The sequence below is a fragment of the Tarenaya hassleriana genome, unplaced genomic scaffold, assembly GCF_000463585.1.
Source record: "Tarenaya hassleriana unplaced genomic scaffold, ASM46358v1 Cleome5, whole genome shotgun sequence".
Taxonomy (NCBI): Eukaryota; Viridiplantae; Streptophyta; class Magnoliopsida; order Brassicales; family Cleomaceae; genus Tarenaya; species Tarenaya hassleriana.
The window spans coordinates 3373472-3397601 of record NW_010967707.1 but is presented as its reverse complement, the minus strand read 5'-3'; the positions used below and the strand labels follow the sequence as shown (position 1 = coordinate 3397601).

Here is a 24130-nt window from a genome sequence, read left to right as displayed (position 1 = left end):
CTGTATCCTACAAAACATATATATAGCCTTGTCTCCACAGAATCGCAAAATGCATTAGTATATCAATCTTGTATTCGCAACTCATAAGATGAGAATGAATGAACATTTAACTTTATATTAAATAAATAAAAGAATTTTCTCCTCTATATTATTAGCATCTTCTCATTCAATATATAGAGAGGCCAAAACTTTAGATAGATCACCCATTCCACAGGCAAGGTTGCTTGGGGTTTAAGCAAGGGGTTTGTGAGGAGCGGTGCAGGCGGCGGGGATGATCTTGCCGGAGAGAATGGGCTTGACGTTGGCGCATTCGGAGACAGCAGGTCCGTCTTTGCCGTTGTAAGTCAGATTTATGTCGGAGAGCTCCACCTTACTGCACGGCACTCCTTTGCTGCACACCAATTTCACCGCTGTCTTCGTCGACGATGTCCCTCTTATGTTCTTGAAGCTCACGTCCGAAATCTTCACCATCGACGGCGACTGCACACAGCAGAAAACCCATCATGATATGTATATATGTTGTTACTTTCATCGATCTATCCTTATATATCAAGAAAAGATATGTGTGTCGGTTTATGAATTATACACACCCCGCGCTTGCAGTGGTTGTAAGGGCAGTACTCCTGGTCGACGAGGATGGGGGTTCCGACGTTTTCCATGACGATGTCCTCGAAATGCAAGTTGGAGGCAATACCGGCGGGGGAGGCAGGCCATGTCTTGATCCTGACACCGTTCATGGTGTTGCTGATGGTGCAGTGCCTCACATGGACCCCTCTCACCGGCTGCTCGTTCGGATACCTCCCCAGGCTTCCTATGGCGATTCCGTGTCCAGGGCCGCATCTCACGTTCTCGATGACGAGGTTCTCGCTTCCGTCTCCGATGGAGACACAGTCGTCACCTGTCCTGACGTGAGCCCCGAGCAGGTTCACTCCGTTGGAGCGTCCGATGTGGATTCCGTCGGTGTTTAGGCTTTCGGGAGGAGCGTCTATGCCGATGTCCTCCAGAGTGATGTTCTTGCAGTTGAGGATGTTCATGTGGAACAACTTGCTGTTCGACGATGTTATGCTCCTTATCCTCGAGTTCGTCAAGCCCGTGAACCTCACGTTCTGTTACAGATCGTATATATGCAAAATCACTCACCCTGGACTCGTGTATATGCGTATGTGTGTGTATATATATATAAAGAGAGAGAGAACATATATATATATATATATATACATACAATGGGGAGGTTGTTGCATTTGCCGGTCTTGGCGCAGTCGTTTTTCTTCCAAGCGAGAGCGCCTTGGCCGTCGAGGATAGAGCCGTGACCGTTGAGAGTGAAGTCGACGAGGTTTCCAAAGTTGACCCATCCGCCATGAGCTTCGGTCTTGGTGACCTCGGCCGGCGCCTTCAGATTCCCCAGCAGCTCCACTGTGACAGGGCCTTTGCACGGTCCGTTGAAATCAATTCTCGTCACCAGATACTCTCCCTTTCCCACCGTTATAGTGCTCTTCCCCGTGGCTCCGCACGCTTGCTTCCATGCAGCCGCAAACGCCTATGTATATGTATATGATCCATCCCACACAACTAGCTCGTTCAGAACATATACATATATATGTGTGTGTGTATACTATATAGCATAGGTTAGTACCGCTGTGTCGTCGGTTCTGCCATCGCCCTTGGCTCCTAAGGCTCTAACGTTAACCACGGCGGCGTCGGCAGCTGTGACGGCGTTAACCACCAGTGCCACTGCTATCAGCACCACCAGTCTTGTTCTCCGCAACCCCACCATTTTTATTACCTTCTTTTCTTTTTCTTCTTCCTTTCGTTTTGTGTTTTCCTCTCTTTCTGCGGATTGATGAGTTCAGGGGGGCCGTTTTATAGAGGAGCGAGGAGAAGGTGAACGACCACACACTCTTTTCATTTTTCGGAATGCTATTATTAGGTTAGGTTCCCATGTGAAAAAATAGAACGAGGGATGTGGAGAACTCTTTGACATGGTGTGCGTTTCCTGTTTTTAGAAATTAATGTTTTTTTTTTCCTATTTAAGGGGATGATCCATGGAGAGTATTAGTAATTAATGTATAAACTATGATATATTAAGTGGTATCTATTTATCTTTATTCATGTTGCCGAGTTCCAAACTTGTTGGAGTTGGCGGCCCTTTTGCTTCTTGGAGAACATTTATTACATACCTATATATATATATATATGAAACACAAGGTAAATCCAAAAACTTCTATTTCGATCAGTTCCGTACACATATGAACATATGAAACACTTTTTTTTTTTTATCACAACTGGGAAAAAGGGAAGAAACCCAAAGAGGGTTACAACAACAGCCCAAGTATGGTCCGAACGAAGAGCTTTGTCTCATTTCCAGGCGCAGGACGCGACCAGGTCGCGGTTTCCCCAGCCTAGAAACAACGCTCCCTCCCTCTCCTCAAGCCGATACTTGTCGGAGTAGTTCTTGAGAAGGCCCTCAATGGTGGAATTCACCAATGAGCTCAAAGGGTAAGGAGCGAAACCCGCCATTTCGAAGCGCGACTTCCATTTCCCCAGGAGCTCGTGCCTCTCCACACGCTCTGTTCCTTCGCATGCCACTATGTTCACCACGTCCCTCGCCAGGCAGTGCTGCTCGACGTTGATCCTCTGCTTGTGGCCCCGTGGCAGCGACACGTCTATGGACTCGAACATTGCAGTGTAATAGTTCATCGTCTCGAAGAATCTCGGGAGGAAAGCCGCAGTATTCGTGTTCGATTCTTGCTCTACAAGGGTCACTACCTTCGGGGAGAGGCTTTTCACCATTCTCAGTAACCTGTCCCTGCGATTTTATCATACAGTGACAGTGACATCAGTTCTTGATCTGGTTTTGGGTCGGTTCTTGATTTGTGGGTCTGAAAGTTTAGACCTTTACCTGTGATTCTCAGTGCTCACGCTCTCGTCAGGCATGTGGTGAAGCACGAAGGCGAAATTGACAGCAAGAGCTTCACCTGGTCGGATACCGAGGTTTTCAGGTTTAACCTCGGATCCTGAGACAGGCACCGCATTGAACTCGAACGGGACCTTGAACTGATCTGCCAGTTTGGCAAACTTGTTCCCTACGATGCTCAGGCCACCTCCCCGAGCGTATGCTGACATGACATCATCAATACCCGTTATACGTATCCGAGGAGGGCCACCGGGCCTAGCTGCAAAAGCCTGAATTAGAGTGACCCACTGGCTGCCTTGTCCGATCTGGAAATCAACTATATGAACTCGGTTTTCCTCTTTCATGGCTTCAGCAATGGCTCCATTTGCCGACATATACCCAAACTTGAAATACGGGCAAACTTCATAGAGAATGTGCATATATGAGAGAAGATCGGTGCTCGCTGGTTCGGGGCAACAGTTAAGCGACTTGTATATGGAACTACCCGATGAGGATAAACGAGCCACCAGCCCTTCTAGCAAGTAAGCTCCTAACCGTTGGATAGGCTCACCAGAAACAGAAACCATCTGGCGCAGCTCATCAATCAGCCACTGAGCCATCAAAAGGTCATTATCTGACACTGCTTTCGCGCAAAACACAAGGACTGTTCTTAGATCCCGTCTTGCGATAGCCTGATACGTCGATCTCCAACTGTAGATCTCTTGGCAAGGCGTGGAATCGGTGGAATCAAGGCAATCAATGAAGTCAGGGTCCGGCCCTAGCATCGCAGTCTCGAGCTCCTTTAGCTTGTGCCTCAAGTCATTGACATCATTAGTCACACAAGAACCGCTCAATGAAGAGCTTTTACCATCATCATCGTCATCATCATCATCTGGAGAGTTGTTCTGTGGAGAATCGGTCCCGGCTAAGTTACATGCCGATGACTCGAGCGTGCAATACCGTTTACGAGGGTTCTGAACGGGTAAGTACCTAAGCTTTGCAGAAGAATTGTAGTTAAACTGGTTATCTAACGGTTGGAACGTCGACATATCTGATATATCCGGTATCTGAGATTGCAGAACCATCACTGAACTAGGTTAATCTTGTCCAAATTCAAGCAGCAACAGTGTTACAGAATCACTGAACCAACCCTACTTGCAAGATACCGACAAGGAAAAAATCTGCAGAACAAACGGACAACTTGGTAAGATTGGTATCAGCCGGTGATTTAGAAGAATCTGATCACGGAAATGAAAATTAAATCTAAACGATCCAACACAGAGTCCCAAACCCACATCAAAACCAGATGCAGATCCAGAATGTGCTGCAATTCCGAGGAATTCAAAGGAAGGGAAACATGTCTTGAATTATATTCAGATACAAACTACAAGAACCCTAGAAAGTTAGCGTTCTTGGGTCGTGCCACCATTTTCCCTGGAAAAACAAAACAGAGTAGAAGCAAAATTCAGACAGTTTTACTTAACGCGGGACCAGAAATACCCAACAATAAGCTAAGATCAAGAACCCAACCGAGAAGGAAAACGATTCACTTTGCTTCGGTTCGGTTTCTGCAAAATCCAGATTTGCGTCTGAGAATGCATCTCATGGGTGTTCAGCAACCGAGATTTTGCATGAAAGTTTAACCAAAAACCCGATACGGGTATGGGAATGAACTAATTCTCGATCATATTCAAGCAAGCTAAAAATTCATTTACAACAAAGAACCCGTGTTTAGGACGAACAAACTGGGAAGAAACAGAACAGAGGACTTGAAGATTAAGCTGCAGAGATCTTTTTTGTTGGCATAAAAAATCCAAACTTGATACACACCCACCTGAATTTTCGCGACAAAAGATTAAACCGTATTGAAGCTCCATAAGAATCAGATTCCGAGAGAGAGAGAGAGAGACACCCATGTGGAGTTGCCCGAAAGACAAAAGGGAAACGGAGTTTCTTTTTATAATCAGAGAGAGAAACTCGGGCCCGTGTAATTTACGATATAACCACTGTGGTCATGTCTCTTCCACAGAAAGACCACGACCAAACCATTTCTCCCTATGCATTTCAAAACCTACGATTCAAAACTCGAACTACACGTCGTGAACAGCGAACATCAATCATGACATGAGTTACGCATGGATCATGAATATGTATACAAAATGATATTATCATCATATCGACGCTTAGTTCGTACTGCCACTTTGAATCAAATTGAATTGAAAGAGAAGAAGATTGACTTCATAAGACGAGGGGGCCATTGGGGAGGAAAAACCAAAGTCAAGAAAGACAAGAAAAACTAAGGGTATAATCGTAAATTTAACCCTCGCCCAGATTCTTGATCTCGAGTCTTTGACAATGCGAAACGAGGTTACTTTGGTCAGTTTTCACGCGTGTTTGTAGTGGCAGTTCTGTAATTAAATGTAACACTTGAGGATTTAATCGTCCCTTAGGGGGAAATGTTAAGATGCGAAATGAACGGAGTTGAGGTCAGTTCTTTTTCTTTTATTTGTTTATATTATTTGAATAATATTCTTTTCTTTCATATTTATATTTCCTTCTTATATTTAAAATAAAAAATTATAATAAAGTTTTAAGAAAATAAAGTGATTAATCTATCTTCGTGTTCGTGGCCCTACAGCATTCCCAGTCTCATCCATCGCTCTCACAAAAATGTATTCATGTGTATGTTCTTTTTGTCGTTTTGTAAACCAAAAGAGATATACATGCAATATAGATATATATATAAACGTATACTTTAATGTTACTTGAAGATTAAGATGACGTGGCCTCTAAGATTGGGATGAATGGCTCTCCTTGACTCTTCTGTGTAATATTTTTCATCAATACAGATGGTTATAATCCCTATATTATACATATATTCACTAGTTTTTTTAAAAACTAATTCCGAAGGTATAAATTATTTCGCTTCAACCATTTATCGTTAGATATTTGATTTAATATAATATATAATATTATGTTAAAATGGTGAACAAAATTAACGTATAGATTTTTAAATCAAGGGTATAATGTAAAGTAAAATGATGGGAGTGGGAAATTGTGATGATTAAAGCGTGCAATAACAAATAAATAAAATAAAACAATATTGTATATTTCCTAGGTTTACATTGGGTTAATCCCCCACATGCAAGGACTTATCTAATCATTGCCTAATCTCTCACTAATTACCAATTATCATAAACACTACATAGGATAATAGAAATGAGTCATTTCATGTCAAAATAACTGTCTAAAACAAAGATTAACAGAAAGTTAGATTTCTGTCCAAAATCAGCCAAAGAATCTGGTATACATTTGCCTACAGTTTTAAAGCAATATTATATATATAAGTTTTTTTATAATATTTGACCCAATGGAATACATATATATATATATATATATATAAGTTTTAAAGCAATAATATATATAAGTTAATGATATCAACGGGATGCATGTTCTAATTATTTATATATAATCTTCTCAAACCTCAAAACTGTTTTTATAGTAAAACCAATATCAAATTTAAAAAAACTGTATATAAAATATTATAAATATTTTTTTATTTCCTTTAATGGAGGCAAGTGCAAGACATGCCCGCACACAGTTCAAGAGTTATGCATGCTTGCTCGGTTTGAAAATTGAATTCATGATATATAAGTCAACCCGACACATAGACATTAGACAATTAAATTATCCATATTATAAGTCTTGGGTTTGAAAATTCACTGGAATAATATCTAAAGTGGTTCAAAGATTTACAAATTTATGTTGAAGTATTTTATTTTAGAAACATCACATAAAACTTTATCAAAGCTTCATATAATTATATCAAATTTTATTTTTTCATGTAAATATATAAGTTTTTGAATTATCGTCAAAGTGAAATTGTAAATAAGGTGTTCCCAAATTTCAAAACCCAATGAGGAACATGCTAACTTTTTGGTTTCTTTGTGGTCATACATGGATGGTCCCAAGACTAACCAAATGCCATAATGGGATCTCAATTTTACAGCGGAATTATTAACCATAAATAAACATTTTAAAACCAGGGATTTACTTTTATGTTAATTAATTGTAACAAAAAATAATTGTATAGAGTAAATGAGTAACAAAATAAATTATGATACCAAGTTGATATATCATATATGGTCCTCATATCATTTGGATTTAGTGTGGAATGATACTTAAGGTTCAGAAATTAATATTCATTTGTTCATATGTTATTAAAACAAAAAGTAAGCGTTTTCAAGTATTATATATAGATAATCGTTAACCAGTAACCATAGAATTTATATACAATTTCAAGTTATCAATATATATATTCGATCTATTTTATTTATAAATGATAGATTTAGTACATACTATTTATGAATCATAATAAATAAAATGAAAAAAATATGTGAAAATTAACTAAATTTTATAATGAGTCTAAAATATCCACCTTCGTCTTTTATTATCACAAATAACAAATCTCATATCTCTTCAATAACCCTTTTCAAGATATTGTAAGATTTGATTTATTTAAATATTTGGTGCGCGTGCTGTTTATTGATTCATCGCCGACCACGTCTTCTTATGCATATTGGTATTATATCACTTTTCAGTACTATTATTATTATGATTACAAGAACAATTTTATTTAATTTGCAAGTTTTGAACTTTGGAGAATGGAAAAGAAATCGTCTCAGTTCAACGATTTTTGGATTGATCTTATGGCCCACATGTCTCTCCTTCGGTCTAACGTGGGCCCTCCCTTCTCTAAAGTGCTACCTAACTCGGGGTCTGTATCTTTTCTTGTAAAAAAAAAATTATAGGACAAATTTCAAGATTTTTAACCCAAAATTATAATATTCATAAACTACTTAGTTTTGACTTCTTTATTATTACTTCTAATTGATCAAAGCGATATAATTTGTTAGTTCTACAAAATGTTGGTATTAAAATATTCTATACATACACACATACACACAATATATATATGTATTATACAATTCTCAAAGTATCCGTATGTTAGTTGAGATTCGTAGGGTTTGCTAAGTTCACTTGGATTTCTTACTTATTTTCCTAATCAATTCTTCCAGAAAGTCACGCATCAGCCACTCGTCAACTAATCAAAAACACAAAATGCTAAACGAATGTATTAACCGAACCATTTTTTTCATGCGTGCGTGGAGTTACCACTTTCACCGCGTCAAGTCCTCAAAGGCATGACCTGACCTGACCTTCCTTTCCGGACGTTGTAAGACTATAAATTTCACCTCGCAAGTTTTCAATCTCGAACCCTTTCCATGCTTCCGAAATGGCTCCGTGGATTTTCTTTCTCCTCGCGATCCTCGCCTCCGCAGAACCCGAACCCACGAGACAGAACAACCAGAGCAATCTCATGGCAGCAATGTCAGATATGAGAAGGCAATCCTACCACGGGTTTGTCATCCTTCTTCAGCTCCTCAACAACACCGATTTCCTCAAGAGCACCGAGGTTACCTTCTTGATGCCCAGCGACAGCGATCTGTCCCAAGCAGACATCAATCTGGGCAATCTCCAGACCTTTGTCCTCAGCCACAGCATTCCAGCATGGCTGATGATCAACCACATGCTTCGTTTCCCCAACCGAACTATGGTTCCTTCTAACTCTCAGGACCAGGTTCTAACCATAACCAAGGCCAGAGGGACACTAGGGCTTTACGTTAACGATGCCAGGATCATATCTCCCAATATCTGCCAGGATTCCCGGATATCCTGCCATGGAATCAGCAACGTCATTAAATTTACTGACGAGTCTTGCTCCACGGTTATATTAACTGCCAAAGAGAACAAAGAAGGTAAGCAATCTGCAGGGAGTTCCTTTCACGCCATGTTATCCCATTTGCATGCAAAGCATTCTAGAGCAACTGAGAACAAGAAAAAAGGAGGAGGAATCCCGTTCTTACCCCTTCATCATCAGCGAAGAACTGCCCCGCTGCACTGAGCTTCTTCCTCCCAGAAAGTTTCAGACGGTACCCCGATCCTCCATTTCATCCAGAAATAAAAGCTTACTAACAGTTATGTAGCTCACAGAATGTAGAAACTAGAAAGGTAATTAAAGAATAAAACGGGCACGAAAAAAATCAAATAAGTTTCGAGCTCTCTATTGTTACAAACTTCTTTCACTTGCACAAGAATGCCGGAATGAGATCTCTCTACATCAAAAACACCACAAGTGGACAATGAAACAGTTGCATTAGAACGGAATCTGCAGTTTGTGGGTGACAAGCAAAGCACGTAAAGTTGCAAAGAAGCCAACAGATCTTAGTGATACATGCATAACTAAGACGCTACATCGATTAACTTAATAGAATGAAAAACACAGGACATAGTAGATACAGGATTTGCCAGATATCCGACATTAAAGTAAGGCAGGATCCTACATAGCTATATATTGAGAGAGGGAGAACTTCTTGAAAATGCACAACATACTGTGGTGGAGCTTCACGGATTTGATCAGAAAAGGTGGCGCTGGTTTGATTGAGGATCTACCTTCGGAGAGAGATTGTACCCTTGAAGAAGATCACGGATTTTGGAGTACATCAATACCTGTGACGGGTCAGCCTCACCGCTGGTGTGAGATGCCCGAGAACTTTCCTGCAGTTTAATCTTCTCGAAGAGATATTGCTTCTCTGCCTCAGCCTCGCTCAACCTAAGTTTGAGATAGTTACTGACGTATTCTTCCTCGGATTTATCCATCTTTGCTAGAACGATCCTCTGCAGCCTCTCGGCTTCGCGCTTTGCCTCGTTAGCTTTAAGCTGGAACATGTCTGCCTCTGCTTGCTTTAGTCTCACTATCCTCTCAAGCTCTTCTATCTGCAGTTTTTTCTTCTGTTTCTCTACTTTCAATTCCGCCACTTCCTTAGCCTTCTCTTCAAGCTCTCTGTCGCAAGTCTCCAGAGTCGAACGCGCCTTCTTGAACAGTCGCACGTTTTCCTCCGCCACCATTTCCATCTTCCTCAGTGTCTCCTGTACAACTTCCGCAATTCGATTACAAGCATCTTGAGGCGCAATCACTCGTTCACCCCCTTCATTTTCAATGCTCTTCGGAGTGTCCAATTCAATTTCTACAATGACAAGGCATGCAAAATGAGTTACACCAACTGATTACATAACACTGAAATAACTTGTATAAACCACTATAAGCAGCAGTCTTTTTTACCTTGGAAAAACATCAATATCAATTTGGTGGCTGTTGCTTCCGCCATTCCACCCTTTATCTTGTCAATGAGTTCCTCACATTTCCAGAATAATTTCCTTTCTCTTGGATCTTCGCATCCACGGAAAATCCTACTCACAAAATCAAGTTCCTTCATCAGAGATTCCCGGTCCCAGTTTGGAGAACAGTGCTGAAATACATCTTTGACCCAACCCAGAAGCTCAGACGTACGATCACATGCTCGACACTTAAACAGCATCTCACCAGGCCCTGATGTAGTTTTAGCAGAAAATCCCATGGAAATTTGTCCATCTCGGATAGCGCAATCCGTATGAGTCCAGTGGGAACACAAGTCGCAGCCAATCCAACGGCAGGTGTTGACAGCAAAATCAAACTTGTTACAGATCACACACATGCAAAGGTTACAGAAACCTTTCCTGTTGGTACATATCTCACAGGTGCAATCATCTGCTGGGAGCTGATTTTGGCATGCTATGTTCCTGCATCTCTTGTATACAAAGATGTCAATAAGAGATGTTTGGGGCAGGCTGATATTTGGGTGCAAGAAAGCCTGGATTCCAGTATTTATTGCAACGAGGATTTCAAGCTGCACCCGATGGGCCCTAATAAGCGTCTTAGGAGTCAGATCAGATCTGCTCTGGACAAACTTCTGCAGAAACATAAATTCATCTATCTGCAGCCCTCCATTCCCCTCGAGGATAGCTTTAAGACCATTCTTTAACTCCTCAAGAAACTTGTCAGGTAGTCGATGCATTTTCTCAGAGATTATGTCAACTCTCTCCCTAGCTATGTCCCTAATTGAAACCTTATCTGCACTGGAAATATGACGACTCACGGGTTGTTCATGAGAATCAGGCTCTGTCTTTTCGTTAGCTGTCTTCTTCACCATTAAAGCACCTGCAGTTGGCCAAGTTTCCTGAGAGCTGGCACTCTCGGCCGGGGACTCGCGCACAACATCAGAATTAGATCGTGGCTCATGGCCTTCGTGTGACAAGCGGGGATCCGAAGATACAAGTGAGAGCGCTGCTTGCAGCCCTCCAGTTCGGAGTTGCTGACGTGGAGGTAACATCTGGTGAGGATGATTAGACCCAGACGATGTGCCCATCAATCAATGCTGCAGCCAATGGAAAGTACATCAATTGCAGACTTGCCGCAAGCTGCTGACAAGAAAAGAACCTTTCAAACACAACAGAATTTGAAAGCAGACGCACTCCCATGAGGAATCCAAGACTTCAATTCGATTATCATAGATCTATCAAACATTCGGAGTTGAAATATAGTCAGAAGTCTCTCACTTGGCATCGGAATTCATCAGAAACATCGTTTGACAAACACGAACATCGCAAAACAAACTGAAGTCCAAAGCGTCATATGTAACTCACAACCCAGAAAAACCCTAAACACCTGATGTAGTCACTACAAATCCCATCGAGAGATAAAATTGCATCGCATGGACTGGACTCAATCCCTCAAAATTGAATCCAGCTTAAGCAGCTGCAAAACCAAAGAGATGCTACACAGTGAAAGCATTCAGACACGAGGCAAAGTTTCCTGAGAAATCGTTTGCTGAGAACAAGCAAGAAAAGTCAAACATAAACTTCAAATGGAGAATCTCAGCAGTAGCTTAGCATAAATACAAAAAAAAAAATCTAAATCAACCCTAAAATCCAGAAATTCAACTCAATCATCACAGTAATCCACTCCTCTACCAGCGATTTCCGAACAAGTCTGGACACTCAACATCAGCCAAAAAAAAAAAAATCCTTCATTTTCTCACAAACCGAACAGAAGAGAGAGATGGAAGAAACCGAAGGATCCAAGCACCGGAAAAACGAAAAGCTCACCAAAGAGGCGTCGAGGGGCGTGCCTCGAGAGGCAGCTGAAGCAGAAGAAGATCGATATCAATGACGAGTGAGGAATGAACAAAAGGGAAAGCGAACGACAACTGCAAATTCCATTTTTCTTTCAAATTAGACAAATAAAAAACAAGACTAGTTTTTTTTTTTTGAAAAATGTCTTTGGCCAGGAAAAGCGTCTAACGGATAATACAGCTGCCGGTTTGAAAATGCGATGTGACCTGATTAGCCGGTCACCTCCGAGTTTACGTTGACTTTGACTTCTTTGTTTTTTCCCTCTTACCCCAACTTGCAAGTCACCGCTGCTGATTTGTCAATTATTGCGTTAAAACGAGGCCCCCAAACTTAATCCCTTATCACCAGCAAGTCCCTTACTTTTAAAATTTGAAAATTTTACCCACACCAGTGAGATTGACGAAGGAACGTTCTGAAATTACGTTAAAAATCGAAAGCGACGCTTAGTCTTTGTTGTCTCTTCTGCTTTATATGTCGTCTTACGTTTTCCGTAGGGTTGTGATTGGAGATTTGGGAAGAGAGGGGGTTGATTTTGAAAAAGACAGATTATGGGGGAACTTTTAGATATATTATTTTTATTCGGCAAAGAGACTAAAACAACTTGGAGAACATCCGCAACATTAGAAGGGGAAAGATGAGTAAACAAAATTCAAAAAGGAGAGATCTTTGTGTAACCAAAATCTTCCCATACCGTTATTAATTGCTTGATTTAGGGTATTGATTTTTTTTGTATTGATTAATAATTTCAATAAAATCATTTATTCTTTTTTTTAATTATATAAAAACAATAATCAAATTTCATTAAGAACTTGTCAGACCAAACTAATTAATAAAGATGCATCCCATCTATAACAAAATATATCCGATTTCGAATCTCAGTTTGGAATGTCGTGAATGTAGAAACAGAAAGTTGCCATATTCATAACCTATCTCTTGTGTATTACTTCCATTTATCAAGGAAGAAAATAATTAGAGAATATTTGGAAACCCTTGTATCCATATGTATACTACAATTATACACGCTATATATACACACACATATATATGCACATACAAACACGAGAAAGAGAAGCTCCATAGTTATAAGGGGGATGGGTCGTAAGATGATGAGAATGGAGAGAATAGCGAAGGAAAAGACGAGAGTGATGACTTACAGGAAGAGGAAGGCTTGTCTCTTGAAGAAAGCCAGAGAATTCTCAACCCTTTGTGGCGTAGATGTGTGTCTCATCATCTACGGCCCCAGCAGGACCGCCGTCAAGGCTGCGGCCGAGGAGGAGGAAGAGACGGTGGCCGAACCTGAGACCTGGCCGACGGACGGGAACAAGGTCCACGACATCATTGGAAAATACAGAGACACCGCTTCCAGCAGCTGCCGGAAAATTTTCCAAGTACATGACTTCTTGCCGGAAAGAGGCAAGAACAACAACACGGATAGCAACAAGATTCGACCAAAATACCGTGTTTGGGATGAGAAGCTCGGAGGGTGTTCGAACGAGGAGCTGTTCGGGATTCTGGGAAGAATTGAGGACAAGATTCGCAAGGCACAGGGCCTTGTCGGCTTCTTGGAAGAGACGAAAAGGCAGAAAAGGGCACTGGCCGAGGCAAACCAACAAGCTTTGTGTGGTTATAGTTACAACCACATTGAGCAACAACAGTTTCTTCCATGGCCTCATCTCGGCTTACCAGTTTCCTATTCCCATGATCCAGCGACCATGGAGTCAATCAAAACCCTAATGATGTTAAGCAGGCAAGAAAGTTATGGCCTTTTTCCCGGGTTTTATGGCGGTCCACCACACTGGACACAGGAGAACATTGTGTTCAACGGATCGGATCAGCTCCCGAGCAATTGGGTGTTTGATCCGCCGCCCGTGCAGAGCTCAACACAAGCAAACAAATGGGAGGACGATTCTAGTAAGAATCTGGTTTGAAGGTTAATCTAGGAAGCTTTCTAGGCTTTTGTTTTGTTTCTTTGGTTTTTGAAATATCATCAATATTATATTGGACTTTGGTTACATATCATGACAAAGTATTGCACAAGCCAGAGGAACTATAAAACCACGTTTTCTTTTTTTTTTCTTGCAAAACTTAAGATGAGCCTGAAAAGCTTTCCTTGTGGGTTTGTTTCTTCCCTGAAAACCCCATAAAAAAAAGAGAAGAAAAAAACGCAATACGTACATAAAGCGGAGTTCCTGTTATGGTTCCAGCTTGAGAGATACAACACGAGACTGTCGGTTGCGCTTGGCTGCCTTATCAAATACTGCTGAGAGGCAAGAAGGCGCCCACCATGGCCGCCGAACATTCTGCTCACCTTTCAAGCAAGCCACTGTCAAGATCCGATTTTTTTTTGCTCAGCCATAACCGTACAGCAAACTGAGATAAACTAGAAATCCATTTGTAGGAGAAATGTGAGTAAAGCAAAAGAACCTTTTATCCGTCTGAGCTCTTTGCAGAGGGTAATGAAGTCTCCCCACTTCATGTGACACCTCCTTATGAAGCGAAGGATCTGTTCCGTGGTAAACATAGACATGCTCTCTAGATATTCCCCATTAACACCATTTTCTTTGAATATCTGACGGTAGCTTCCCAAGTTTATCTCCTCTAGCCACAACCCAACATCCTGACAAAGAATGGAATTTACCGATTGCAAGACATTTTGGACCACAAGTACATACGAATCACGAGTAATTATGCGAAGTGTGTCCTCTTTAGTGGCATTTGATCAAACAAAAACCCATCATCAGACAACGACCAACTTCGCTGTAAGAGTAATCAAACTCTTCCAGAATCGACTAAAATCTATCTGTATCTAGTAGATATTCATAAGTTCCCTTTCATTTATATGGAAATCGATCACTGCAGAAAACACTGATAACCTGAGTGAAACTATTTCAAGTCTAAATCAAACAACAATAGACCCCACACGGCACCTCAAACAATAAGCAAAGTCCAACACTGAACCAGGTGCAACAGCCAAACGAGTCCGTAAAACCCAGAAAAAGCCATCACCTTGTGGGATTTTCCATTCAGAATTCCCTCAATCAGTTGCATGATGTATACATTACAGTTAAGAATACACGATTGAAGTGTCTTAGTGTCCCTTTTCCCTTCAAGATCTACCGAAATACCAAAACAGTGAATCAAGCTCCCAATCAGTAAACTTGAAATCGACGCATACGTATCCAACCGGGGATCAAATCAACCAAATTTTGAATCAAATCGGCTGAATCGGATCTCGCTAGACTACGCTAACACCGAAGTAGGTAAATTCACACAACAAAAACCCCACTCCCTCAAACCCTAATGGTCGAATTCAATAATCATACGGGATTACCTCAACTGTCCAGATGAAGAAATCAAGCGGCTCAGGCGGGTGTTCTTTGTTCATATCCTCTCTTGCGAACAAAGTCCGAGAATGAGAAATTCACCTGCAATCACACCCAGAAGCCATAGCCCCACACACACAAATCCTATTAACCGATCAGAACAAAGGGGGAACCCCACGATCCCCCTCTCTCCGCTCAATCTGACAAAGAAGCATAAGGCTTACCCGACACGAGAGCTGTAGGATCTCCGAATTTAAGCTTCGAATTCCGGAAAAGTTTTTTCCATTCTTATCGGGAAGCAAACAGAAAGATATAGAGAGAGAAAAAGGGATTCAGCGAACTTACCGTGTGAAACGGGTGAAATCTTAGGGTTCGAAGGAAGTCTCCAAGATCACATTCGAGAGAGGAGACAGAGGAAGAGAGAGATGGTCATGCGAGGGTGAGTCGCATTGAGGGGACAAAATGGGTCCAGAATTGAATGTACGCTTCTCTTTTGGCTCTCTCCGACTCCGACTGCTCCACGCGCTCTGCTCTAATCGACACGCGCCACCGGTTCTCCGTACGACAAGTGGACCCCACTCCTCCCTTCTCTCTTTGTCAGAATTACTAAACATTTGTATAAAATTAAAAAAATAGATGGAATTACCATCTAATTACATAATTGAATGAAAATACGCGTTACATCATTCGACGTCATGTTTTTACCTTTTTTTTTAATTGAACTTTTTTAGTGGCAGAGGATTTACTGAAAACCAATATCCAATTTTAAACTCAAGTTGCTTTGAATAGTTCTAAGTAAGGAGTAAAGGAAAAACATTTTAATTGTGTTAAATTAATTTATATAAATTATTGATTAGGAATTGTTTAATCAGAAAGTAAATTAAATTAGGTAGTTGCGGAAACTAATTAATGTTTCAACTTCAAAGCCATGCAAATCTAAGCTCACGGCACGTGATCATCGCCGTCCATTCCTCCACACACACACATGGGTATACAATATATGATTATAATCATGGACCACATATGTGTCTCGGGTTTATAAATTTCGGAGTACCCGGATATTTCCTCCGACTTATATATATATATATATATGTATATATATTATGTGACGGACTTATATATATATATATATATCCATTTGAATTGATCAAAACAAGAAATAATCGCAATCCCGGGAGAAAAAACTCGAATTCTGACATACCGTCAAAACAAACTCGTTCAACACTCAAAACTTTCCAGTAACACTGGCGAATTTTCTCAGAAACTTTCAGAATTTCCGGGAAAAATAATCCGACCCACAAACCCTAAATGCGCGTGGAGAAGAAAGGAAGAAAAAAGTTAGATGGGTTTCGAGTATATCTATATTTTATGTTAAAAAGCCTTGAAATAAGCCCAAATTTATTGAGCCAAGCCCAAAAATGCTCATTGGATTTGTATTGGGCCTAATCTATTTCAGCCATCCAAAAATCGGACATTTAGGTGGGATGAGATCGATTGTGATCGCGACGATTATCCGATCGTTTTTCAATTCGGGTTTTGTAGATCTCGAACGGATAATCCTTTGTTTATTTAGTATTATCATGAAATTCTTTTTTTTTTCCAAATTCAATCCAATAGTTTATTTATCGGTAAATCGATATAAAAAATACTCCGTCCATTTCAATATAAATGTGATGTTAATGTTTTTTACAGTTTTTTAAAAAAAAAAAATTAAAAATATATATATTTTTATTAAATTATATCCACATTAATACTCTATTGAAGTTTGATATTTTTAATTAAAGATAAAATTACATTTTTTTATTAAAAAACAACAAAAATCTAAAATGATATTTATATTGAAATGGAGGGAGTACGTATTAGTATTAACGACCATTATTATTTTATGTGTTTCTCTATCAATTTTTGTTAAATGAGATGCGCTTATATATATGCAAAGATATATAAAACGTTTCTAAACACTGTGTCATTTCCCCTTTTTTTTTGTGTCCAAGTTAAAAGTTAAAACTGCCCCAAAAATAGATATTTTCAATTGGTTGGTCCACGGGAATTCCGTAGGCGCGCAACGAGAGGATAATAATTCTTACCACTTCAGAGCTTATTTATTCCGCCAAATAGACACTTTACGGTTACTTCAACATCCACTATCAATGGCGTCTCCCGTCGGAATCTCTCTCTCCTTCTTTTGCCTGTGGGCGTTGCTAATCTCACCGTCTGTCTCGCTCACCTGCACGTCACAGACATTCTCCGGTAACGCCGTGTATCCTCACTGCCTCGACCTCCCTTACCTCAAAGCCTATCTCCACTTCTTCTACGACGCCGGAAACTCAACCCTCGCCGTCGTGTTCTCTGCTCCGCCGTCGAAGCCTGGCGGATGGATCGCATGGGCCATCAATCCCTCAGCGGAGGGAATGGCCGGTTCTCAAGCCCTTGTCGCGTTCAAGGACCCCAAATCCGGCGTAGCCGCCGTGACGACCCTGAACATCAGCTCGTACCAGACGCTCGTTCCTGGGAAATTGGCGTTTGACGTTTGGGACACCAAGGCGGAGGAAGGCGGCGAAGCGTTGAGGATCTTCGCGAAGGTGAAGATTCCGGCGGATTTGGCGGCGAAGAGGAAGGTGAACCAGGTTTGGCAGGTGGGTCCGGGATTGACTCCGACTGGGTTTATCGTGAAGCACGGTTTCGACGGGCCGAACCTCAACGCGAAGGGGACTTTGGATCTGTCCGGAGCAAACAGCGGCGCCGTCGCCGGCGGTGGAGGCGAGGGTGATTCTAGGGTTAAGAGGAAAAACGTAAGTCTCTAAATTTTGCCTCTTTTTGACTACTCGCATTAAAATTCTATACATTTCAGACTCTGAAATCTGGAAAATACTTCAAAGTTCGGATTTTTCGTGGAACTTCAGATTACCATATGTTTCCTATTTCTTCCAAATTCTGAATTTTCAGGCGGGTTTTTTCTGGAGAGACGACGATTTCTCTCTGGGTTTTGTCGTTGATACCTCCTTTGACCACAAACATTAAATGTCCAAGATTCCAGACTGAAATCCGGGAAAAAACATACAAAGTTCCAATTTTTCCTGAAATTTCGGACGACCCTGTTCTCAAATTCTTCAAAAGTGCTCATTTTTTTTTTAGTATTTCCGCCCAAAGAAGACGATTCTCCATCTGGGTTTGGTGCTTAAGCTGATGATTGATTTCTATCTTTGGTGAATTCGCAGATTCATGGGATTTTGAACGCAGTGAGCTGGGGAATTCTGTTTCCAATCGGGGCCATAATTGCAAGGTACATTAGAACGTTCGAATCTGCGGATCCTGCGTGGTTTTACCTCCATGTTCTGTGTCAGTTCTCGGCTTATGCCATCGGTGTTGCGGGTTGGGGCACCGGTCTCAAGCTCGGTAGCGAATCCAAGGGAATTCAGTTCACCACACACCGCAACATCGGCATTGCCCTCTTCTCCCTCGCTACAATTCAGGTATGTATACATACATAGATGGATTTCTTGTCACAGAAGAAACTGTTTCAAGTAGATGTTAAGGTTTCGTTTCAACTTGTTTTTGCCTTGAACTTCCATGTTCTCAGTTGAAGATCTAAGCTTATGAGGGTTAGATTCTTGAGTTCCGTCGGTTGCACGTCATGAGATATTAATCTCAAACTGAGTTATGTGTCTCAGAATGGCACGATCTGGGCCATGAAAAATCAGGGTTTTGTCGTGTTCTTGGTATGGAATTGTTCTCTTCTGACCACCCAAAGCCCCTTTGTCTCTTTGTCTTTGTGTCAGATGTTTGCTTTGCTATTGAGGCCGAAGAGGGACCACAAGTTCAGATTCTACTGGAACGTCTACCACCACGGCGTCGGATACTCGATCCTCACCCTCGGAATCTTCAACGTCTTCAAAGGTTTTACTACAACGATATGTGACCATATTATACCATTTCGTTTTCATTTGGTTAAGATTTGTTATAGTTCTCTTGCTTTCTTACTCCATTTAAAGAAACTTTGCTCCGATATCTCGATAGGTCTGAGTATCTTGAACCCGCAACACGCTTACAAGACGGCTTATATCGTCGTGATCGGTAGCTTGGGAGGATTGGCATTGATCCTGGAAGCAGTCACATGGATTGTTGTTCTGAAGAGAAGATCAGGCAAATCCACAAAGCCTCTTGCAGCTTGAGCTTTGAAGAGATGTCAAGATCTTGTAACTTAACCCCTTAAAAGATTCGTTATCTGTGATGGAAACGATGTCTTTTCCGGATCTTTTGGATGTTTCAGATTCAGACAGTCCATAGATATGATCTGAATCCGATGTTGTTGTGTTTTTTTTTGTATTGGATTTGTATTATTGCCACTGCAGGCAGCTCTGTATGTATAGTCTATAGATTAGAAACACATGTATCATTGCTCTTTTCCTTTGCAGCTTTTGTATGTTTGTCCATTCATTTTCGGGTATACGTAATTGAATTCACAAAATAAAATGAATAATTAATAACTTTATTCGAAATATAAAAATCCAAAGTACTAAACTTCATTAAGGCGGGCTATGTAAATGTTATATCAAAATACACAATAATAATTTCCAATCTGTAACTAATCCTTTGGACATATCCCCCCATGTGATAAGGGCATAATTATCGCACAAAACAGTAATCATTATTATTTTGTTGGGGATCTTTTTAGAAAGATAAATTTTTATTTTATTATTTTCCTCGTAGTACCAACCATCTTTTTTTTTAATCCAAAAGATTGTTTGGGTCTTTTATCGCCTCTAGACAAAGTTTTCAAATTCAGTAAAAAATAACTTAGAATTAAAGATTTTTTTTTCTATTTTTAGCGAAAAGTAAAAATAAAAAATAAAAACATATTATAAAAATTTATAATTAATATTCATAGATTAAGATTTAAAACATCATTCTTTCCTCCAAAGCTGAGAGTTTATTTTGATTTTAGTAAAGAAATAATGGGGTTTAAAAATGTAATTCTGTATTTTTCTACACGATATATGCAATAAAGTATATTATATCTATATTCTCAGCTTTCGGACAATCTTTTTAAGTTACATATTCTGATTTCAAGGAAACCTTAAGATAATTTTTTCCTCTATCCTTTTGTTAAGTGGAAATATTTTAAATTTAATTAATTTAGAGTAAATGTAGCGATACTTTGCAACATTAATACGTATATTTGGAACGTACGCGAGGAAACATGTCAACTAACATTCTCGCGTCCAAAGTGTTGAAAGTTGATTGGACGCATCAAATACAAAAACGTTAAATCTTCTTTGTTAGTTGAAATCTATGTAGCGACCAATAACCAAACCCCAATTGATTGACATTTTTCTATTTGTAATAATATATATATATATATATATATATATATATATATAATATATGTTTAGATTCCTCTAGACAATGCTGTGTTGTCTTTCTTTTATTTCTTTCCTATTACTTTTAGATTAATTTTTTTTTTCAATTTTATGTTATATTCATCTCATCTTAAATTCAATTTTCATTATCTAAATAAGTTTTCGTTTTATTTGGTCGAGTTTTATTTAAATTGTATTCATATATTCTATAAAATGAGAAAATTCACGGAGAACAAAAAAAACTAACTAATTAATTAATCTTGCAAATAAATGAACAATTTGGGATTTTACAAACTAAATGTAACAATCAACGAATTAATTTATATATAAAAATATAAAGTTAACCCTTTGAAACACACACACACACACACATATTATATTTTGGTTTTATCTAAGTGACAATCTAAATCCCCTTTTTATAGGGAATAGGGGTTGGGATGTCTTGTCCATATACATGCAGATGTCTTTGCATGGCATCATTTAGTTAAATTTTTATTTTTAAAGACACGTCCTTTCTCAATTTGTCCTAATTATTGGGATTTTCCTTTGTTCCCCACACGCTATGACTGGCTGGTCAATTCTCTCATCAACTCCTCCCTTCGCCTTTTATATAATTTTGTAAAACCCCAAAAATGAATGGTTATATGAATCAAACACATATAAAATAATAATAAAAAATATCCAGTAAAGATATAAAAAAATTGTTTGAAAAAAAGAAAATTTTCAATAAACATTAAATCCGAACCAAAACAAAATAAAAAATATATTTTTCAAAATGAAAAATTTGCATCAAGTACTTTTAGTAGTAGAAGAACAGTGGATATATGTTTTCTTCGGTTATTTACTCTCTTTTTTTTTTATATATAATGCAAATATCCATCATTATACATATATATATGTACATGGGTGTTGTGTAGGCTTTTTAGTATAATAATAATAATAATAGCCCATTAAATAAATTAAGATCATTTTGTATTATTACAGTATCATAGAGTCAATTATTCAAAGAGTTGCCTTGTTTCCTTGAAGAGTTGTCTCGTGCTTGAATAAATTACGAGGCCGAGAAGAACGGGAACAACGGCCGGTCCTTTGGGATTTTGGTTTCATATCTGTTTAATTATTTGAGGTTTTTAGTTCTAAAAAAATTTATATTCAGTTCTGAATGAAAAAATTTCGATTTCAAGAATATTATATTATTTAATTAAGATATTTTCATTTTTTCATTATAATTTTTAGAATATATATAGGAGAGTGGGTCTCGAATAAGAAAAAGTTTCGAAACAAACAAGAATGAATATTAAAATAGAAAAGAATAAATAAAAGCAATAAAAAAAACTCTTTATTACAAAAAAAAAAATCCATATATTGTGGAGTGTAGTGTAGTAGAAGCGTATTCTTTCTGTCATGCGGATGGGCCATGTCATAATGATGTCGTGCTGACATCATATATCTTTAAATAATATATTTGTATTAAACATCATAATGACGTTTTCACTCTCTCATACTTCTGTTGCAGCGTTCGTTTTTATATTTTATATGTATTTAAAAAGATTTCTGAAGTACGTATCGGTTTGATAATTATTGTCTTCTATCCGAAGTGTGTACATTGAACCAAATTTGGGTGGCCTAGTGGTGAGAGAACATTCAAAGCATATTTTCATCCTGGATTTAAACCCAATCGTGAGGAGGAACATTCACATGGACTTCTCCGATCCTCTGGAAGATGTAGTCGGACCAAAGGTACGGTGAACTTCTGAATTATCAAAAAAAAAAAAAGTGTGTGCATTGGTTTGACAATATCTCATAACAATTTGTCTCTCACTATTAGATTTCACAATCGACAATAACTAAAAAAAATTGAATCCAATATAAATTATAAGCAAATGGAATATTTGTATATAAATTATATACAAATCAAATGTACGTTTAACAAAAACAAAAATCAAATGTATGTATGTTTGGTTGATTATGTAAATTAAAAGTGTCCTATCTTATTACTAATTTTGAATATGGAGAAGCCTAAAGACTAAAGGGCCTGACTCAGAAAGCCCAACATACTCCCGAGTCATGGGCTCGTTGATGATTCCCTTCACAAAAGTATCCAAATTGTATAATTTTATTTATTTATTTATTTATTTCTCTTATTATTATTTTTTTAAAAAAATTTTAGAGAAATGCCCTTGTTATATTTTTTATGAAAAATAAATTGAACAATAAAAAAATATTTTGAATTTCCAATGAATTGATTGGATTGCACTTTGAAATTTTGAAAAGAAAAAGAAAAAAAATAGTTTCAAACGTAAAATTAAGTTTTGGATCCAATATCGAATAACTCAAACTCTAAGGTCCGCAAAAAAAAAAGAGTAAACATTTCACAGAAAAAAAAAAGAGATGAAATAAATATCGTATCTATAGTCATATTACAATTAATACCCCATGTTGTTTTATGGACCGCCGGTCTAAAAACACAAAAAGATATAGAAAACGATGCTTGATTTCGTGTGTGTGTGTATATATATATAAGTAATATATTCTTCCGAAAACAAAAAAAAATAAAAAAATCCATATAAAAATAAATAAGTAGATATAATTTTTAAACACAGAATTCTCCACACCACACCCCTACTTGTATTTATATTACGTTCTGCAAGTTGATCCATTTCAATGGTTTGATGACGTGGTCCACATCTATTTTTGGTCACTATCTGTTACCGATACTATTTTATAATTATTACATAATTTTGAAAATAAATGGAAAAAGAAACATTAAAAAAAAAACACAAGAAAAACATGGAAAATCGAATATAGGAAACGAAAACGATGGGGAATGGGCCCACCAAGAGGGGAAAACGAAGGCCCAAGGGCTATCCAAGGAAAACCCCACGGAGACCGATATTCGAGATGAAACCGGTCGATGTTCGCCACGTGTCGGTCGTAATCGGAGTCCTTTCGGCTTTACGCGTTTCCTGTCTCCACCGGGAATAACCCGTTTCCGGTCACGCGTCACGCCCCGAAAAAAGATAACCAACCAAACAGATTTACGTCTCTCTCAAATTTCTCCCATACAAGGAACCGAGTGTCTGGCTCGTTGTTGTCATATAGAAAATATGTACGCATACATTTAAGCATTTCTGGTATTGTTTATTTGCTAGGGTTTTTGGGCTTAGAGAAAAAAAAAAAGAAGAAGATGAAAACAGGGGAAGAAGGAGAAGTGGTGGTCTCTCTTGATCTTCTCATGAAAAAAATGGATGATTTTGCAAAGGACAGAGACTGGGAGAAGTTTCACAGCCCTAGGAACCTCCTCTTGGCTATGGTATATAAACCCTTTTCTTCGTCTGATTTATCTGTGATCTTTGAGTTTTTGACAAAACCAAAGGGGAAAAAAAAGGGAGAATCATGATCATCTTTTGGGTTGTCCTTTTATTTTGTTTTTCCAAAGTTTCACCCTTTGGTACTTTGCTCTTTTGGGGAAGCTCTTTCCC

At 38.8% G+C, this 24130-nt stretch overlaps 8 protein-coding genes across 16 annotated transcripts in view; 4 read left to right on the top strand and 4 right to left on the bottom strand.

Annotated features, from left to right (window-relative positions):
* Positions 1–33: 33 nt before the first annotated feature.
* Positions 34–1826, bottom strand: LOC104826658 (exopolygalacturonase clone GBGA483-like). Its single transcript, XM_010559471.1, has 4 exons — positions 1634–1826; positions 1223–1537; positions 591–1106; positions 34–480 (listed from the first exon to the last, which is right to left on the bottom strand). Exons 1-4 carry the CDS (start codon positions 1772–1774, stop codon positions 232–234), a joined length of 1221 nt encoding a protein of 406 aa, XP_010557773.1. The 5' UTR covers positions 1775–1826; the 3' UTR covers positions 34–231.
* A 380-nt stretch (positions 1827–2206) lies between these two features.
* On the bottom strand, positions 2207–5070 carry LOC104826657 (scarecrow-like transcription factor PAT1). Of its 4 annotated transcripts, none has more exons than XM_010559467.2 (5): positions 4728–5069; positions 4424–4592; positions 4189–4327; positions 2900–4074; positions 2207–2806 (listed from the first exon to the last, which is right to left on the bottom strand). In XM_010559467.2, the coding sequence occupies exons 4-5, from the start codon at positions 3976–3978 to the stop codon at positions 2356–2358; spliced, it is 1530 nt and encodes a 509-aa protein (XP_010557769.1). In that variant the 5' UTR covers positions 3979–4074; positions 4189–4327; positions 4424–4592; positions 4728–5069; the 3' UTR covers positions 2207–2355. The 4 variants fall into 4 exon arrangements, with proteins under 4 accessions (XP_010557769.1, XP_010557770.1, XP_010557768.1 ...); XM_010559468.2 differs by having other exon boundaries at positions 4424–4461; XM_010559466.2 differs by lacking the exon at positions 4424–4592.
* Positions 5071–7888: 2818 nt separating this feature from the next.
* On the top strand, positions 7889–9081 carry LOC104826655. The gene has a single exon (XM_010559461.2). It carries the CDS (start codon positions 8190–8192, stop codon positions 8856–8858), a length of 669 nt encoding a protein of 222 aa, XP_010557763.1. The 5' UTR covers positions 7889–8189; the 3' UTR covers positions 8859–9081.
* Positions 9082–9090: 9 nt separating this feature from the next.
* LOC104826656 (protein OBERON 2-like) lies at positions 9091–12077 on the bottom strand. 3 transcript variants are annotated; one of them, XM_010559464.2, is made up of 3 exons: positions 11939–12077; positions 10077–11254; positions 9091–9981 (listed from the first exon to the last, which is right to left on the bottom strand). In XM_010559464.2, exons 2-3 carry the CDS (start codon positions 11197–11199, stop codon positions 9371–9373), a joined length of 1734 nt encoding a protein of 577 aa, XP_010557766.1. In that variant the 5' UTR covers positions 11200–11254; positions 11939–12077; the 3' UTR covers positions 9091–9370. The 3 variants fall into 3 exon arrangements, with proteins under 3 accessions (XP_010557766.1, XP_010557764.1, XP_010557765.1); XM_010559462.2 differs by having other exon boundaries at positions 10077–11251; XM_010559463.2 differs by having other exon boundaries at positions 10077–11208.
* A 736-nt stretch (positions 12078–12813) lies between these two features.
* LOC104826652 (agamous-like MADS-box protein AGL82) lies at positions 12814–13918 on the top strand. Its single transcript, XM_010559454.2, has one exon. The coding sequence runs from the start codon at positions 13057–13059 to the stop codon at positions 13891–13893; it is 837 nt and encodes a 278-aa protein (XP_010557756.1). The 5' UTR covers positions 12814–13056; the 3' UTR covers positions 13894–13918.
* A 91-nt stretch (positions 13919–14009) lies between these two features.
* LOC104826653 lies at positions 14010–15748 on the bottom strand. Of its 4 annotated transcripts, none has more exons than XM_010559457.2 (5): positions 15634–15748; positions 15513–15546; positions 15297–15390; positions 14390–14582; positions 14010–14288 (listed from the first exon to the last, which is right to left on the bottom strand). In XM_010559457.2, exons 3-5 carry the CDS (start codon positions 15348–15350, stop codon positions 14158–14160), a joined length of 378 nt encoding a protein of 125 aa, XP_010557759.1. In that variant the 5' UTR covers positions 15351–15390; positions 15513–15546; positions 15634–15748; the 3' UTR covers positions 14010–14157. The 4 variants fall into 4 exon arrangements, with proteins under 4 accessions (XP_010557759.1, XP_010557760.1, XP_010557761.1 ...); XM_010559458.2 differs by having other exon boundaries at positions 15513–15524; XM_010559459.2 differs by lacking the exon at positions 15513–15546 and having other exon boundaries at positions 15297–15432.
* Positions 15749–17403: 1655 nt separating this feature from the next.
* Positions 17404–19725, top strand: LOC104826651 (cytochrome b561 and DOMON domain-containing protein At4g12980-like). The gene is made up of 4 exons (XM_010559453.1): positions 17404–18080; positions 18507–18761; positions 19068–19185; positions 19306–19725. Exons 1-4 carry the CDS (start codon positions 17439–17441, stop codon positions 19458–19460), a joined length of 1170 nt encoding a protein of 389 aa, XP_010557755.1. The 5' UTR covers positions 17404–17438; the 3' UTR covers positions 19461–19725.
* A 3988-nt stretch (positions 19726–23713) lies between these two features.
* The window catches only part of LOC104826650 (dCTP pyrophosphatase 1-like), a 1772-nt gene continuing 1355 nt past the window's right edge, over positions 23714–24130 (top strand). Inside the window, exon 1 of the mRNA XM_010559452.1 lies at positions 23714–23961. Within this exon, the coding sequence (XP_010557754.1) occupies positions 23836–23961 (126 nt within the window). The 5' untranslated portion in view covers positions 23714–23835. The remainder of the gene's footprint in view (positions 23962–24130) is intronic.

What these genes read in the sequence shown, in the direction of transcription:
- LOC104826658 (XM_010559471.1), bottom strand. Translation starts at nt 1,774, where the DNA reads ATGGTGGGGTTGCGGAGAACAAGACTGGTGGTGCTGATAGCAGTGGCA. An exon ending in GCAGAACCGACGACACAGCG is followed by an intron (nt 1,538 to 1,633) that starts GTACTAACCTAT and finishes ACATATACATAG; the next exon opens with GCGTTTGCGGCTGCATGGAA. An exon ending in ACAACCACTGCAAGCGCGGG is followed by an intron (nt 481 to 590) that starts GTGTGTATAATT and finishes TGCTGTGTGCAG; the next exon opens with TCGCCGTCGATGGTGAAGAT.
- LOC104826657 (XM_010559469.2), bottom strand. Translation starts at nt 3,978, where the DNA reads ATGGTTCTGCAATCTCAGATACCGGATATATCAGATATGTCGACGTTC. An exon ending in GTGAGCACTGAGAATCACAG is followed by an intron (nt 2,807 to 2,899) that starts GTAAAGGTCTAA and finishes ATAAAATCGCAG; the next exon opens with GGACAGGTTACTGAGAATGG.
- LOC104826655 (XM_010559461.2), top strand. Translation starts at nt 8,190, where the DNA reads ATGGCTCCGTGGATTTTCTTTCTCCTCGCGATCCTCGCCTCCGCAGAA.
- LOC104826656 (XM_010559464.2), bottom strand. Translation starts at nt 11,199, where the DNA reads ATGGGCACATCGTCTGGGTCTAATCATCCTCACCAGATGTTACCTCCA. An exon ending in GATATTGATGTTTTTCCAAG is followed by an intron (nt 9,982 to 10,076) that starts GTAAAAAAGACT and finishes TTGTCATTGTAG; the next exon opens with AAATTGAATTGGACACTCCG.
- LOC104826652 (XM_010559454.2), top strand. Translation starts at nt 13,057, where the DNA reads ATGGGTCGTAAGATGATGAGAATGGAGAGAATAGCGAAGGAAAAGACG.
- LOC104826653 (XM_010559457.2), bottom strand. Translation starts at nt 15,350, where the DNA reads ATGAACAAAGAACACCCGCCTGAGCCGCTTGATTTCTTCATCTGGACA. An exon ending in TCTTCATCTGGACAGTTGAG is followed by an intron (nt 14,583 to 15,296) that starts GTAATCCCGTAT and finishes ATTCTTTGTCAG; the next exon opens with GATGTTGGGTTGTGGCTAGA. An exon ending in AGAGCTCAGACGGATAAAAG is followed by an intron (nt 14,289 to 14,389) that starts GTTCTTTTGCTT and finishes GGATCTTGACAG; the next exon opens with TGGCTTGCTTGAAAGGTGAG.
- LOC104826651 (XM_010559453.1), top strand. Translation starts at nt 17,439, where the DNA reads ATGGCGTCTCCCGTCGGAATCTCTCTCTCCTTCTTTTGCCTGTGGGCG. An exon ending in CTAGGGTTAAGAGGAAAAAC is followed by an intron (nt 18,081 to 18,506) that starts GTAAGTCTCTAA and finishes GTGAATTCGCAG; the next exon opens with ATTCATGGGATTTTGAACGC. An exon ending in TCTCCCTCGCTACAATTCAG is followed by an intron (nt 18,762 to 19,067) that starts GTATGTATACAT and finishes TCTTTGTGTCAG; the next exon opens with ATGTTTGCTTTGCTATTGAG.